Source organism: Nipponia nippon, unplaced genomic scaffold, assembly GCF_047370975.1.
Source record: "Nipponia nippon isolate SJK-2023a ecotype South Korea unplaced genomic scaffold, ASM4737097v1 scaffold_11, whole genome shotgun sequence".
Classification (NCBI taxonomy): domain Eukaryota; kingdom Metazoa; phylum Chordata; class Aves; order Pelecaniformes; family Threskiornithidae; genus Nipponia; species Nipponia nippon.
Window position 1 is genome coordinate 12024528 of NW_028262302.1, and position 17024 is coordinate 12041551.

Below are 17024 nucleotides of genomic sequence, written 5' to 3' on the forward strand. Positions count from 1 at the left end.
GCAAGCCTGAGCATGCTGTAGTAGCTGTGTAGAAGGTGGGTGGGCCACACAAAATGCCACACTGACATTCTTCTGTCTGCCTGCCAAGGGCTGGGTAGACATGGGCAATCCATCTCAGCCTAAGCAGGAATAGCTACACTGGATTTAATGGAGTGGTATCATTTATATATGTATAATCTGAGTCCTAATTTTCTGATATTGACTGAAATATTAAAAATATGCTTTCACCTTGTTTCTCATTAATTACTATGAGTAAGCATTTCCATGTAGCACAATAGGTAAATCTATTAGAAAATAAAGCATTTCTTATGGTCTAGACAACTGAGTTATGACATTTACATAGTTTTTTCCCTTTAAAATTCCAATTACTCCATTAATTACTGCAGTCTGCATTCTTTAATACCTAATAGTTCAAGTAGAGTAATGAGAAAAGAACAGCCCTCAGCAGTCAGCCCTAATAAAGGACAGTATTTCACGTACAAGCCTCCTGTCTGCAAACTTTCATGGGAACAGTAGATAAACAGAAAATGACACAGTGTAAGAATAAATATAAGCAGGTCTTGAGTCACCCCAGCTACTAAGTTTTACATTACAGGTGAGAATAACATCTTATACAATTTATAGAGGTTTCTTCCTTGCCACATTTAAAAATACTCTTTTATCACAGGGATAGATGAATTATAAGACTCTGTATAGATCTAAAGAGAAAGAATAGTTGTACAGAGCATGTCTGCACAGCAGCTTCCTGAAGGGGTTTTGGTAGTATATTGGTATTCATGGTAATATATTACATTGGTAATATATGGTATTCATACTGCAGGGGAGACTTTTTCTTCTAAGCCAATAAATAGTATGGCGGTTTAACACTGTGTTCATAGAAGCCTTATATCATTATATATTCCTATCGTTCCCCTCATCTTCCTTATCACATTCCCTCTTACTTTAAGTTACCTCCCTTATTGCATTCTAAATTACAGGGTATTAAAAACTGCAGATTTTAAGACATGGACCATCTCCTCTGAATTGTTTCTGCATCATCTTTCTCACTGGAGCCCTAGCTTTACAAAAATCTCTGACTACTGCTGCCATACAGACAATAACAAAACAACTAAATGTGTTGCCATGAAGAAAAGGAAAGAGTCTCCAGCCCAGCCAGAACACATAACTTTCTATCATTTAGAAAGCTGTAATGATATTTCAAGACTGTACATGATTTTAAATAACTCAAAGAGCCATATGACCAAAGAATATGCAGCAAACATGAGGCAAAAAACCACCTACCATTCCTCCTGGAGAAGTATGCTTTTTAAAAAAAAAAAAACAAAACCAACCTATTTCAGTAGTTATTAAGTCTTTTTTCCCCTCACACCAGCTGCATGAGAGCTACTCCAATTGTTCAACACAAGAATTTCTTAAGTAGGTAGCAAAAAAACCTACTCAGACAGCCTGTTTAAATGCATTTAGAAAGCACTACATCCTCTGATCTTCCAGGGAAACGTTTTTCTTTCCAGATAGCTGTAGAGGAGTGGACTGCCAGGTTAATGGCCTGAATGTGCTGGCTGGGGATTGCTGCAAGTCATCAGCAGCCTGCGGCGAGCGGCAGCAAGGGGGTTGGAACGCTGGCATCCCGAGCCACAGGCGGGTGACAAACCCACACTGAGAAAGGGCTCTGATGCCAAATAAAAAGTCAAGTAAACCCAGGAGATTTATTTCCATCATAAATTACACAGTGTGACAAATTTAGGTCTTTTCTAGAATATTCTGTGAATATGGTGTGCAGATCTGCTTGTTGGGATGATTTCTGCCTGCATATGTAGGCTTACTTTGATAGACAGCTGTAAGGAACAGCAAGCATGAAAGAAAATCAATGGCTTGAAATAAGGAAAGACTCTCCAAAAAACTGCAGATCTGAATTTTCCAGTGAACATACAAACTATTTTTCCAAGAAAGCCAAATCCCACAAATGTAGAATTCTAACTTTATGAATAGATCCCTGTCCCAAGCGAGCAGGTAACTGTTTGAGGTCCTGCCAGACATGCAGTCTTTCTCAGAGGAAACTTGTCCTGTCTCTGGGCTAAGTATGCAAAAGAAAGTGGACATCATATGGGGTATTTCCTTTATTTGAAATCTTTTTCTTTAACGACTTTGGTTCTTCCACAAAAATAAACACTACCTTGGGCTTTAAAATGTTTTTTTGTTGCTGAATACTACTAACTGTACATTTTCACAGCAGTTAGGTATCTACATTGGATGATACACAGGGCAGAGGTAGTAGACAGAAGGCAATAGTTCTCTAAGTCCATGTCAGGACAGGGACAGATGCCCATCTACACTTGCAAATATGACTCTCGTAATACATTACTGCTGCTTTCGTTCCCTCCCAGTGTAAGTGCCTTTTAAAACCATGTTCTGTTGTAATGCATTCCAAGGAAAAGGGGAAAATGCCCTGCTGAAAAAGACAGCCAACAACATTCAGTGCTGTGTTTCCTCTTTTCACATTGGGAAAGGACAAATCTTATGGGTTTTGTCATGTTTTTTCTTCTTTGACAATGGTAGGCTCTCTGCAGCGATCTGTGTTATTTATTTCTGTACTTGTTTGCATGGATCAAAGTCCAGCACTGATTCATTTTTTGTTAAGGCTTATTTATGTTACAGGACTTAATGTGTTAACACATGGCTATACATCTGGGTTACTTTTTAATTACACTTAAAATATATATACTCTCACAGACTGAAGGGAGACAAAGGCCAAAGTGTCAGACCAATTAGAAATACATAAAGCTTTGGTATGTGCTGCCACTGGAGGTCCAAAATTTCAGAGCCAGGACATCTCTAGGATGCTGTGGCTGCTGATTTGAGAGGGAACTAGTGGGAATCGCTACTTTCCCTCAGTGTTGCCTAGAAACCAGGGGAAGAGTTGTGATATGTTTCTAAAAATGCTCACTTACATTTGGGTGTTTTAATTATCTACATGGTGGAAAAAAGTGTAGGAACAATAGGGAGGAGACTATGAGAAATCCGTCATTTGGGTCAGACAGAACAGCCTACTTACTGCATGTTGGGTACCGCACACTGAGAATTCAGGAACCTGAAATTCAGAATTCAGATAATGAAACAAAAGAAGTATTTAAAAAGTATAAAAATATTACTATGAGTAGCTCATTTAAAAAAAAAAGAAAACAGAGAGAAGTGTTTTCTGTAGCATGATCTCTGCAGCCAATAGAGAGTATTACAGCTAACAGTTAGGATACCACGTAGACGTGAGAATCTCATGCACTTATATTGTCTCTAGTATCTTCACATATCTGAAATGGAAACTGTTGTAAGACTCTCTCTACCTCTACAATCTACAGATTTAAGTATTTGGATTATATCAAAGTCTAAACTTCAGACCCTGAAACACAAGAATTATGGTAACTAATTTGCTGAAGCCCTTTCCCCAAATCTCTAATTTCACAAGCAATCAAAGATCTGCTTCAGAGAAAAAAAAAAAAAAATCAAAACCAAAACCCAAACAACCTGTTGGATTTGGGGCTTTCTGGATTTGTACGTTTTGCGTGGAGGAGTGAGGAGAACAGGTATTCTCCATGACATTGCCCTCACATCCAAGAGACATAAGAGAAAATGACAAAATGCTATCAAATTACTCTGTTTTGACAAAAAGGTAAAGGTGTTTGTGGCATCATGGTTGACAGTAGTTGAAATGTCATGGGAATGGACGCTTTATAAAAAAAGCAGTCAGAAAGACAGAGGACCACCAGAGGACAGACGACCAATGGGTTTCCAAGGCATACATTCCCTCTCCTGACCTCTCCCAGACAAATTCAACACCAACTACATTTATAGATGATTTTACAGAAAACAGAATTAGACTGCCAAAATGATCGCTACAACGTGAAGCACAGAACTAAGGCCATATCCAAAGAGTACTTCATATAGCTAATGGGAATATCTAAAATTATAAGGCAAGTCACAGGCTGACCACCAATGGCTAGGGGTTAGCAAGACATTTCAGCTAACATTCAATAGTCAACGACTGAAAAGTTTTCTGAAGTATTTGATAGTCTACACAAAGTACCGTAGGTACTGTAGGTAGGTAAACTAGAGGTTTCATCTAGCATGAATGTTTGTGTGACTTACTGGGAGCTTGGAATGAGGCAGAAATATGGAAGAAAAATTGTTTTAAAATACCACCCCCCTGATTTTGCTATGATTTTAAACTACATTAAAACTATTTTTCCTAGCATGTAAGGAAGGGTAGCAAATCACATAAAAAAAAGACTTGTATTTAGCCTACAATTAATAATCATTTCTAGATGGTGAAGGGGAATGTCCCTCCAGCTGGGACAACACGTAGCCATTTTTGAGGTGTCTGGCTACGGAGGTGACTGCAGTACCCCTGGCCGATCAGTGAGAAAAAGCTTCACACAAAATGTACACACAAAGGGTTTTCTTGCAAAAATCCTTGGAGATTTCACGTTAAGGAAAATAGCAACCTGCCTGACAAAAAGTAAATACGGGCCTATTGCTTCTTCAAAAAGTTAAAATTCAACACATCAGCATGAATACATTAATCAGTGATGGGATCAAATGCTGCTTTTCAAAAGTTTACTTTTGTGGTTCATTTCTAAGGTGCTGTTTATTTGGAAAGATATTGAGAATTAATTTCTTCAGTGTAACGCATGGGGAGTGCTCTGGGCTCTCAATTTGTCATTCGGTCCTCTGAAATATGAGCAATTTGCCTTAAATCACTCCCTGGCATCCATTATTCTTTGACTGCCTGTCAAGTTACAAGAAAAACGCTTAAATAATTAGGGACCTTTCACTGACGAGGCAAAACTTTCGCTTGGCTGCAAGGCTCGAAGAGACATCTTGGGGCCGAGTCCGAGGGGTGAGGGGGCACCCGCAGCGCCCCGTGTCTCCTCCACCCCGCCAACCCGGGGCTGGGGCTGCGAGAGCGGCCACCCCTCACGGCGAGGCCCGCAGGCCGCAGGCCTCCCCGCCCGGCGCCGCGCTCCTGTGGCCATGGCAACGCCGGAGGCCGCCGAGGCAGGCCGCGGCGGGCCGGGCCCAGCCCCCGCCCCGCCCGCCCGCGGCGGGGGACGAACCGCCGTTGCCGCCGAGCCGAGCGCCGGCCTGCGCCGCCCCTCCGGGTCCGGCCGGGAGCATGGGGCTGAGGATGGAGAGCGGCAGCAGGCGGAGCCAAGGTGCGGGGGGCTCGGTGGCGGCTCTGCGGCCGAGCGGGGGGCGCGGGAGGCGGCGGGGCGGGGGCTGCCTGCCTGCCTGCCTGTCTGCCTGCCTGTCGGCGGGGCGCGCTGCCGCCCGGCCTCCCCCGTCCCTGCCGGGCGAGGGGGTGCCGGGCGCGGCCTGTCTCCATCCCGGGGCTGGGGGCAGGCGGCGCCTTCCGCTTCCCCGCCGGCTTGTGAGGGCGGGCATGGCGGCGCCGCTGCGCGGGGGGCCGGGCAGGGAGCGGGGCACGGAGCCTGCCCCGGGGCTGCGTGGCTCTGGCAGCCGGCGCTGAGGGTGGTTTGGGGGCTTGCTCCTCTCACACTCGGACGCCCAGTTTGTCACGCGTGGGGAGCTGGGCCCGGGGCCGGGCTGTGGGGCAGCGTTGCTGTGCCACCCCTGCGGCGGTGAAAACAGTCCGAGTACCGGCGCTTGCCCTGAGTGAGGGAGGCTTGACAGCTGGGGCTGGGGAAGGTTGCACGTATAACCGCGGGAAGGTTCTGCTCCTCCTAGAAACGCGGCCGTAAACTGTCCAGCTTACAGCCTTCATCACAAGTGTGCATGTGTGTTGTAACGGCGCGTAGTGCTGCTGTGGTGAATGGTTCGGGCTGCCAGTATCAGCGCTTTGTTTTCGAGGCCTAAATTTCTGTGCCCTTTGGAGTCAACTTGTTTCGTCTCCAAAGCTGGTATTCGTGGGTTATGGTGGATTTTACCCTGTGTGTAGAACATCGCTTACATGGCGTTTGGATGTAGATTCAAGTTTTTTGGTTTAGTGGGATTTTAATGCAAGCGTAGTTGAAAAATAAAAGACTCAAAAGCTTTTGAAGCTCTTATAAAGTGATTCCTTACCCAGATTTAAGCAGCCATGGGCTGCCCTTGTGCTCTGTTCCTATGAATAATCTTAGGGGCGTTTGTTATTCATGATAAAAACAGGCATAAACGTGCAAAAATGTTTGCATGAGCCAACTCTGGCTCTTGGAAAATAGCTGAAATATTTCTAGGTCTGAACTGGGTGACATGCATAATATAAAACAATAGTAGGAATTATTCAATGCTCTGTTGTAATGTCAAAATCATACATAGCTGCATAAGGTCAGATCCTCTGAGATAACATGATGCTTTCATGTTGCACCTCGGTATCAGTTCCAGTCTTTGGATATAGTGACAGATGTCACTCCAGAAGATGTCTGATATCAAAGTAGAGTTTGAACATGAATTCTAATACCACATGGGAAATTCAGAGCAAAAACTAGTATCTTGTGCATCCAATTTCTATGCTTTCTCATGTAGTGTGAAGGCAATTTTATTACAAATTTATCCTTTCTCTGACTATTCTTATTTTTTATTCTCAAAATATTTTTATAGACAATCAGAAAGCATGCTGTCTGTTGACCATAAAATGAGAATAAACAGGATGCAAGATCTAAATTTCATTCAGATTGCAGCAAGCTTTGTGTGAGTGACTCCTGTTTTAAGAAAAAAAATAGTTCAAAAGTAGGAAAGAATGAATGTGTGTCTGTTTACATGGGAAGCTATTGCTTGTCTGCATAGGACGTTATCACAGAGTCAGTAATATGTGCGTGGACAGCCCAATGTCTAGTTTCACAGACATGCAGGAAGAATCCTTACAGACAACGGGGATTAGCACAGGCAGAGATACTAATTCCTTATGGTGAGCTAACCTAGAAATCCGTCTGCCTGAGCAAACTTGGCAGAACAGCTACGGGATTGCTTGCAGACAGTTTATGAAAGAGGCAGAACACAATACTTCTGGTTTCTCTAGAAGACAGCTGTATCCATGCACTGTCTATCCAGAACATCAATACAGAAGAGGTGGGATACCCTATTTCATGTCCTAGTGTACTCCATGCAAAGTTTCTTGTTCAACCCTGGCCTTGTCATTGTAAAGAAAGAACCAAAATTTTATACTTGTTTTGTGTCAGGGTTTCAGTTTTGTCTAGTGACAATAATGAGCAAAAAGAAAAAATTGATTTTATTTTTTTTTAATATATTGGACTATATAGGATTTGCATGTAGGTCTTTTCAAAGTTCAAATAAGGCTGAGATTTTTTTCCCCCATAAAAATAATGAAGAATTAATCCTTTCTAGTATTGCCTAATTCCAGGTATAAATCTCCTAGCTATTTACTGTAGTAATTTCAAGAGTCAGTTAATACAGTCACAGATTTATAGTATGACCTCAAATAATCTGAATACTGTAATTCTAAACCAGCTTTGTTGTTTAAATCCAGTCTTCTGCATTGGGCTGTGTAATTCCCACAGGCAGTGATTGGCACATATCTGAATGGCAATGAAATCATATGCTTATTGTTAATCAATGACACATATTTGTGTCACTGTTAGGTTACAATGATGGGGAAGTCATCATAATTGCTGCATGGAGGCTGCTTTTAGGTTTAGACAGTTCGCACAGGCTTCAAAGATTCTAAAATAAAATGAAAATGCTTTGCATATTTAGAGAGAACACCATGCTATTTAGATCTTTCCTGCATTGCAGGAAATCCTTGCGCTAATCTGACCAGAGCTGGAAGGGTGTTACAACACATCTGTGACTTGTGAGCTTCTTTCTTTTTCCTCTGTATTCCTTCATTTACCACTTGGAACAAATGGGTTTTTAAACTCAAGCATTAGTTTGGTAATACCAATGCGATTTTTAAGAAGCCGAAGTTGCCTTTGACCAGCTGGGAAGTTGAGAAAGAATCTATTTGTAACTTCAAGGAAGGAAGATTGTTTGGACGTTATACTTGAAACATAATAGTACATTTTAACTGAAATTGGGAAATGTTAATCACCATCCTTAACTTTTTACCAAATTAAAACCTTGGCTCAGCAAATCACTTAAACCTATCCTTAATGTGACCATTAGTCAAGTAGTCTATTAAGTGAGTTTTAGTCACTTAATGTGACTAATCCCATCTCCATTCAACAAATAATTTAAATTTGTAATAGGACTTAAGTAATTGATTGGTCCCATTTCATTCAAGATTTCTTGCATGCTTTACGTGAAATATATGCTAAAGTAAACAGGATTCAAATCATTAACTGTACTAGCTATTTTGCTCCAGATTATACCCTACAACTTTCTCTGAAGCACAGTGGATCAAGGTTTCTCTGCTCTCCATTCTGGGTGAGGCCGGCTGTGCATTAGAGTTTTGCTAATGTATTTTTAGTTAGAAGTATGAGAGGGTGGAAGTTAATAATACTAATGGGCAGGGGGTTCCTTGTAGGCACAGATTATACTAACAGAGGAGATTTTTTTCAATATATATAGAAGAATCTAAATATAGTGTGTCTATACATTTAGACATATACATATAGTTTATCTGTTGGTCTGTTTGACGCTAGATATTGAAACACCTGCGAAATGCATGTTCATGGGATGACATAACGTTGAGTTTCTTGTAGCAGTAGAAGCCAGCATGTACATTTGTTGCGTAGGACGTGCTCATGAGCTAGTGTTCGAGCACCCTTGAATAATAGCACCATTCCCACAGGAGAGCTGTTAACGGCACATGGTCGTGTATGCTCCTGGATTACTCTGTGCCGTCTTGCACAGGCACAGCTATCCAGTGAACGCAGGTTAGTAACCTTTCAAGCCAGAAGTTTCTAAACTGTGATATGAGTATTGATAATTGTACACATGTCACCTAAAAGTAGCATACGGACACTTCTGGAATGCCATCCCTCACACACCTTTCTATAAAATGAGAAACTGCTGGTGCCAGTGCTAACTGTATAGAGGTGCTGCCCAAGCAAATGATGAAGGGACTGACTTAAGTTCATTTCTTTCTGCCTGCAATTTGTATCCCAAAATGTGCTGCTGACAGATACAGCTGTTTGTTTCTGCTTTTGGAGTATGAATAGAGCAATAATCCACATCCAAAACTTCTCTTACTGGTCATGTGAAGCCTGTAGCTAGGAAAATTGTAACAAACATTTTTCAAGAATTACTTCATCAAATATGACTCAATTAGCATACTTTAAGGCTACTGTATACACCTATTTCTTTAGATTTCTTAAATTTATCAGAGGAGTTTTTGAATCTTGAAACTGAAATACGATTAGGCATTAGGAGTAGGTGTAAAGAAGAGCTTTTGTGTAATCCAGCATAGTAAGTGTATAAATAGCCCATCTAATTAATGGCTTAGAAGATTATGTATGATGCATATGTCAGGGAGTGGTACATTGTATCACTTTCATCATATTTTGCTTTGACACAAATGATCCTGTGCAAAATTCAAATGGAGCATTTAGAACTTTGGTTCAAAACTGGGATATTGTAGCTTCTTGAGGCTTTTTTCATAAAGTGTTGCGTCATAAAATTTAGGAAATAACGACTATATTTTGTCCTCTGGTGGATTCTGCTATTTCTTAATGAATCTTAAATGTGATTCTGTTAAAGCCAGCTTCACACCTGAGACTTTGTACTCTCAGAACTGATGGGAGTCTTGTTATCACTGAAACCAGAAATGGGTCCAGGAGGCTTCTGTTTCGCTTGCGTGAACAGGAAAAAAAATACAGGTGTGATTATGAAGTGCTCAGTTTTGCCCCACTGTAACTTTCAAATAAAATGAAACAGTACCAGTGCATTCAGTAATCAGCTAAATATAGTGTCATGTTTGAAGTTCTCTTGTGATTGCATAGATGCTGCAGAAAAGCAGTGGAGACTTGCCATGTTTTAATCTCTTCTCCTAAAGAAGGAGTCTGCGGGTGGGTCACTGCTCTCTGCCAGCTTTTTCCTCTTTCCACTTCTGCATCTAGTAGCCAGCTTCACCTAGCTGTGAGTAGTGGTACAAATGTCAGTGGCTGGGTAGGAGAAAACCCAAGAAATTAACATACCTTTTTTAGAGAAAGTCATTTTGTTCTTTGTCCGTTCCCACATATGCAACTAGAGGATGAGCAACTAGTCAGGCAAGGATCAGCAACCAGAGAAGTTTAAACTGGATGACCAATTATAACACCTGTAGCACCTCATCAGAGGAGCAAATGGGGATGTTGGAGTTAGGGAGGAGGACTGCAGGTAAGGAAAAGGCAGCAAATTGGGGAAATTCAAAGTAGTTTAGGGAGTATGGTAGGAAGATGTAAGCCATGTCAGTAGGAAAGCAAGCCTTACTAGTAGTACTACTAATAGAGCATCCTATTATTTTTTTTTTAATAATGGAAGTATACCCTCATGCAAATACAAAAGAAAGATAGTAATTACTTCTTATTTAAATTAAGTTTAAATCCAGTGTGGATTTTCATAACCAGGTTAATCTCTTAATTTACTTTGAGATAGCAGTGTTTACTCTGTATATTTCTGTGTTGTATTCATATGCACAATTATTTCTGTAGCATAAAGAGTTAATGAATACTTTTAGTTAAAAATTATCATAGTATCAAAAAGGGAGGAACTTCTATTTCAGATCCTAATTTCATTCCTTTTAATATGACCTTTTCAGAAGTGTTAGATGCTTGAAGGAGTTTCCATCACTACTCCTAAGTTACTTAGGTTTTCACAGAGATTATTTAAACCACTTCTGTTCCCTCCTCAGCATGTGTGCAGCATTAGTGCTGTAGTGTACTGTTAGTGTGTACAGAGTTAGAAGAACGAATTCATAGCAGGAAGCCCACTGAACAAATCACGAAACTAGTCAGTAGAACAGGGGTGGTAGTGATAGAGCATCCTTGACTTCTATTAAATTCACAGCACAAAGCCCCTTCTGCATGTAGTTGCCTGAATTACCCACTTGGACAAAGGTGTCTCACTAAGTATTTTTGGTTTAGAGCATTGTGGGATTAGGGAAGAAGAAAAGGAGCTGGTGGTGGAAGGTGGAAGAGGCAAGAGCGCCAAACCTTCATAAATTAGTGCAGTGCCTAGAGTGTTTGCAAAGCATTTGTCAGCTTGGGTTGAGCGTCCTTACCAGCCTCAGGGAGATCAAATCCCCACATCTCATGCAAATGTTGCAATTCTAGTCCATTATAGGCAGAAGTGCTTCCTACATTTCCAGCTGAGAGCGGGCCACTGTGCAGCTGAGAATGCAAGATTCCTGGAGCCACCAACAAAAAAGTGCACGAAAGGGTTGGTGCCTTGGCTGAGTGATAAGCACATTCCTCTGGGACAGCTGGGGAGACCTGAGCTCTACAGCCACATGGGGCTGAGGGTTGTTTGAACCCAAGCTGAGGTCTAGGAGCTGCTCTTAGGAAAATACAGTGTTCGTATGTCTCTGCGCTGTGAAGTGGGGGTTTTGTGGCTGGTAGTGCTGGGTTTAGATGCCTATATCCAATAGCCCACCTAAAGTCTCTGTATTTTTTATGGATTCTCTTTTAAATAACAAGTCTTGGTGGGTAAGGGTAACTTGAATGATTCCCCCCCGCCCCCCCCGCATTGATTTGCAATGTCTGAACTGCAGGTTTGTCGTAAAAATAGCAAGTCTAATACTTGTGTTTAAAATCCTTCCTATAAGAACGTTGTAATGAAAGACTGGGCTTCTTTCCAGTGCATATTCATGTTCCAAATCTGAAATGGCTTTGTAGAAAAATAATTTCCGTAAATTCTGCATATCCACTAACAACTAGGAAACAAAGTAATAAATAGAAACCACCAATTTCCATCATTTTTAAGACTGTAAAATTAGAAATAAAGATAGGATGTGTTTTAAATGAAAATGAAAATATAATTTAAACAAAATATCTTAAAAATCTCTTTGGAATAATGTAATTATTACTTACCTCAGATACTAGCTGGAGAGAATTATAGGGAAAGGTTTTTTTAAAATTTTTTTCTCTTCTTTGTTGTGTAGTGTCACACGCTTGCAGGGAAAGCCTACAAGAAGCAAATAAAAGCATTAATAAGCAACTAAAAGATCTAATTAATGTTTAGAAATATTTAATTTGTTTGTTGTCTGTACTTCAGGAGAACACACTGCGTGAGAATCCTGATTTTATATTCTGTGTGGATAGTCCACTGACATCTGTGAGGAAACGTATGTTTAGATCACATAGTTACATGTATAGTATATCAAAGGTAGGAGTCCATTATATGTCTCAGTTTATGAGGTTTAAGTCTAAAAATTTAAATGAAATTATCTTGAAGAGTTTCCAGTCCAATTCGGGAAATATATTTACATAGACCTTAAATTTGTGACTGGAAGTTTTTTATTGTAAGAAGTAGGAAGTGTGTATTTTAGTCAGGAAACTTAATTATTGCAAAAACTGCTATAGTACTGCAAGTACTGTGATCAGTTCTGCTAAGTCCAGTTCAGACAAGTGCCCCTATTCCCAAATAATTTATTATTTAAGAACCATCAAAATCAGTAGAAAATTTTTCACTGAAAAAAATTCTTGCTCACATGCATGGGTTTTGAAAAAAAGAGAAGTAGCCAAAATGCATACTACTTTCATTCTACTCACAGTCCTACATCAGTACAGCTTCCCGCACTCCCGTAGCTATCCAGGTGCTCCAATTATTATGCTTTGTAGTTATCGTCCTTTTGTCGGGTTTATATTTGGTTACTATGTAATTTGCTGAAAATGCCCTTCTCCTTTAAAATTCTCTTCACATACCTAAGCCTTCAGTTTAAGATTAGTTTCTGCTATTGTGCAAATAACTTCAAAAACACAGACTGAATCTGAACAAATACCTGGTCAAGTCAGTAGACAATCTGAAATTATACTTGCGAAACATTTGAAGATTAACACTTTTTACCTCACTTAAGTTGTTTTGTAGAAACAGTAAAATACATCTGATACCCTCCACATACCAAATCCTCCAGTTTCTCCTCTGACATTAGCAACGTATGTCTTCATTGTAAATATTTGACACTATAAAAAGTGGTTTTGAGTTTCAGACTGAAGATATAGGGAGGGTATTATAAGTTGAATTCAGTGTAGAAATGATACATTTGATGGAACATCTATGTGAAACAGCCTAGGATCCTAAGAAACAAAGGTTTACTTATTATTGTTTGCCTCTTCTGTTTTCAATAGTGCTAAGTGTTATTTCAGCCAAATTAGTGTCTTTGACCTTTTTTCTGTGAAAAATTTTATACATGTTTTGTGAAAACATGTGGTTCACAGAGGGAGAGAGCCTCAAATGCTCTCATTGAGGAACAAAATACAAAAATATCTCAGTCCCTTCATTTGGCACGAGAGTCAGAGATGTAGGAGCAAGAGCCATGGGATGTCGTGGGAGGCCCATAGGAAGCCTTCATCACAAGTTCTGCTGTTTATGGAAATATTTTTAAGTTAAAGACTGTTCTATTCTTTAATTGAAGCTATAATAAAATATACAATTTGCTAGGACAGAGCCCCCAGAATCCAAATAGATATTAAAAAGTTGTTCAGCATAAACTTTTGCCCAACAAGGAAATGTCATTTGTTAGTGGCATGAAAGCTTTCAGCATGTCCAGGTGCTGGTGGGGCTGCAATCCTGACATTTCACGGGTATCCTAAAACTGAGCAGTCAGAAACGCTTTTATTCAAGGTCCTCCACTTCCCAGAAAATGGTGTGTTTCCAGTAGCTTTGGGACTTCTGCAAATTGGGGGTTTCTGCTTGGATCGTAGCTCTTTCGTTAGAGTTTATCCGTGTGCCATCTGCTGGTGATGCAAAGCAAGTGGACATTGCAAAATAGTCTGGTTTTCCTGCGGTGCTGAACAGTCGCATCTCCAGCTGAAGACAGTAAAAGCAACAGGTTTCTGAGCGTCTCTGATCATCGTTAGCTCAAGGCAAAGGCATTTAGCTTCCCTGAAGAGAATCAACTGTAGTTATAACAATGTCTCTGCATTTTTGAGATGCCCATGCTTTACCTCTCTATGATTCTGTCACATAAAAATGAGTTAGAGGTGGTCTTGTAAGCATTTCGCTAACAGTATGTGTCTGCTTCTGGAATTATAAATTAGCTCTGAAATACAGAAAATACTGGAATATTTAGGTTATTTTGAGCAACTGCGAATGAAACGCTTCTGATTCTCAGGTGTCTGCTGTAATCTAGATTTCTGGTGTATAGGGGGTTTTTGTATTATTAGGACGAACCTGTATCTACTAAAATATTATAATCTAACATTCAAGTCCTCCCGAAGACTTGCATTCTTTAAACACATGAGCGTTGTAACTTCAGGATGTTGTGAGTTTCAGGGTGGGTATCCAGCTAGATACTGAATACTAACTGTGCAATAGTGTATGGTAGAGAAGTATAATACTTAAACAAGAAAGAAGGCCAGTATTGACAGAATTTGAAACCATTGCGGAGACAGTCATTCTAAATCTAAGAAATTCTTGCTGTATGTTTGGAATTTTACTGTTTTTAAAATAATTTAGCATTGTTTGTCCATATGTATGTTTAAATCACAAATAGTGATTAGGAAGAATTGTACCATGAGGGGAATTAAAATAAGCCATTTGAAATTGATACAGGTGAGCAGGAATGTTGTCCTTTGGCTTTAAAGAAGGCAGTATAAAGATAAAACAATTGCAGGATGGGGTTGAAAAAATCTATAGTAGCATTTTCTTTTTTTTTGTTTCTTATTTCTTTCCTACTGCTGGTCTGGCAACTTCACAGCAAAGAGTAGTGGGAGCAAAGTTATTGCAGACACCACCTCTAATACTGTCAAGCCGCAGAAGCCCATACTGTGTAAAGGCTGGCTTTTCTAAGTGTGAAATCCTCGTGCTAATTCAGAATTGCCTTGATATTTGTCGTGCTTTGTAAGAGTGGGTATTGAGTTTATTGATCCAGATCTAGTGTAATTTCACAACAGGGTCCCAAGAAAGTACTCTGCAAATATCCACATATGCTAATGATTTTAATTTTATTTATTTTCTCAAGACATGTTTTGTTGCTTCCCCAACTAATTCTAGTCACTTGAAATTTATAAAGTCTTTTTATAAGGCCTTTGGGGAAATTATATTAAAACATTATTAAAGGAATGATTTGTTTTGCTGCAATCTCTACTAATTAATAGTCTGACACTGTGTTAACCATCTTGTGCAACATGCTGTTGCACTTCAGGTAGAGCTACAGTAATGCAGTAGTTACATACATAATTGCAATAGTACTCTAACAGTCATTATAGAACAGTGGGAAATAACAAAAAAAACCAAAAACCGCAAACCTGGAAAGCCAGGTGCTGGGCATGCAGGAGGTAAGAAGCCACGAGAGGTAGAATTAAGGGGCTTTTAACATGTGTGGCATGGTTTCTTGCACCCCCAGTCAGTTTGTAATTGTGTCTGCCGTTGTCGACCCATCTGAAGGCCCCTGAGAAGAGATGCCCGCTCATCTTGGGTAGGTCCAGCTTGCTGCTGCTTCTGATGAAGGGTGGAAAACTGGAGGTGGCCAGTAAGTGTAGAGCAGCAGAGTTACTGCCCCACAGCTGTAGTGCCTCCAATTGCTAGGAAACGCTTACATGGCAATTGCAGACTCTTGAATTGACAGATAAGAAGTGGGATGGGAACTGGAAGGCCATATGGACCTTGATAGTAATAATAAATTTGTAGAAATTGGCTATGGTTTTATAATTGATGTTAAGTGAGCATGGTATATTTACTCTGTTAAAGAAACCTTGTTTGTTTTGCTTTACATTTTAAGCAGGGTCTTGGAAACCTTAAAGGAATGCTTTGTATACACTAGTATTTGTAGTAATAGGATATCTTCTGTTAAAATTTGCTTGAAAAATGGTGCAGATTCTTAATTAATTCAGGTGCAGATTTTTAAATCATAGGTTGCATAACAGACAGCGGTTGTGAGCCTGACAGTACAGCATTTATTTTTAAGGAGGAGGTGTAGAGCTTTTAATTCACATTCCTTCATTTTTTTGGAACAACTGGTTGTTTTAAGTTTTGTCAGCATCTACACTTGTCTGTAGAGTTCCCAGTCTATCAAACTGCCAGAAGATTGAATGGCAAACCAAATTCCTCTTACATTAACAATAGATTTTTGAAATAGTGTGTTTTCATTGATAGGATGATTTTCACACAAGCATGATTCCTTCAGTCTATTAAACTTGCATTTTGGTATAATACTAACCACAACCATTGTCTACATACAGTGTTTTTCACATTAGTCATTTGACATAATGATAAAATTCAATCAATAAAACTTTAAAACAAATGGGAGGTTAGCACAGGTACAAAACTGTGGCCATATCTCTGTGCAGTTTAATGACCAGTGTAAAGTTCAGACTGAAGTAATCTAATGGTTTCTTCCGCTGTTTAGCTCCCTGAACCAGTGAAAGTACTGCTATAGTATCTTGGTGTTTAGATTAAGTTACTTAACTACACTGTTGTACTTCAGTAATAGTATAACTTTTAAATAAGATTTTTTCCTCTGTGAAAAAGGTCCACTACAGTCATTCGTGAGTTCTTTCAGGAAAGATTCTGTGCTTTATCTTGTCTGTCAAAATACGCGTTTTCTTTTTTCTAACATTTATTTTGTTTTGTTTCACACTTTATTGAAGTGAGTGAATACCCAGCTGTTGGCATTCCCAGATGTGGTCCAGCAAGTCCATTTAAAGGACACTTGAGTACTAAGAGTAATGGTAAGTAACACAAGTGTTTTCATCAGAAGGCTGACATGGTTCCTTTTATGTGAATTCATTGATTTTATGATTAAAATGTTTTTATAATGAAAACCTTTGCATTAAGCTCGATTGGTGAAGTTTAATAGTACTTACATTTAGTATGCATTACTGAAAATACTTTTGAGGAGTGAGTTCTGCCTTGACTCTACTGCTAGCTAGAAACAGCGAGATATCCAAATATATATAGATGTCACATCTATATTAGCAGGAATATAGATATGGTTA

The 17024-nt window shown here is 39.7% G+C and overlaps 1 protein-coding gene across 2 annotated transcripts in view; it reads left to right on the forward strand.

Annotated features, from left to right (window-relative positions):
* The first annotated feature begins 5099 nt into the window (after window positions 1-5099).
* Window positions 5100-17024, forward strand: part of SPATA7 (spermatogenesis associated 7) — a 42810-nt gene continuing 30885 nt past the window's right edge. For both annotated transcript variants that reach the window (XM_087747024.1, XM_087747025.1), the window contains exons 1-2: window positions 5100-5207; window positions 16677-16757. In XM_087747024.1, the coding sequence (XP_087603150.1) occupies window positions 5168-5207; window positions 16677-16757 (121 nt within the window). In that variant the 5' untranslated portion in view covers window positions 5100-5167. The remainder of the gene's footprint in view (window positions 5208-16676; window positions 16758-17024) is intronic.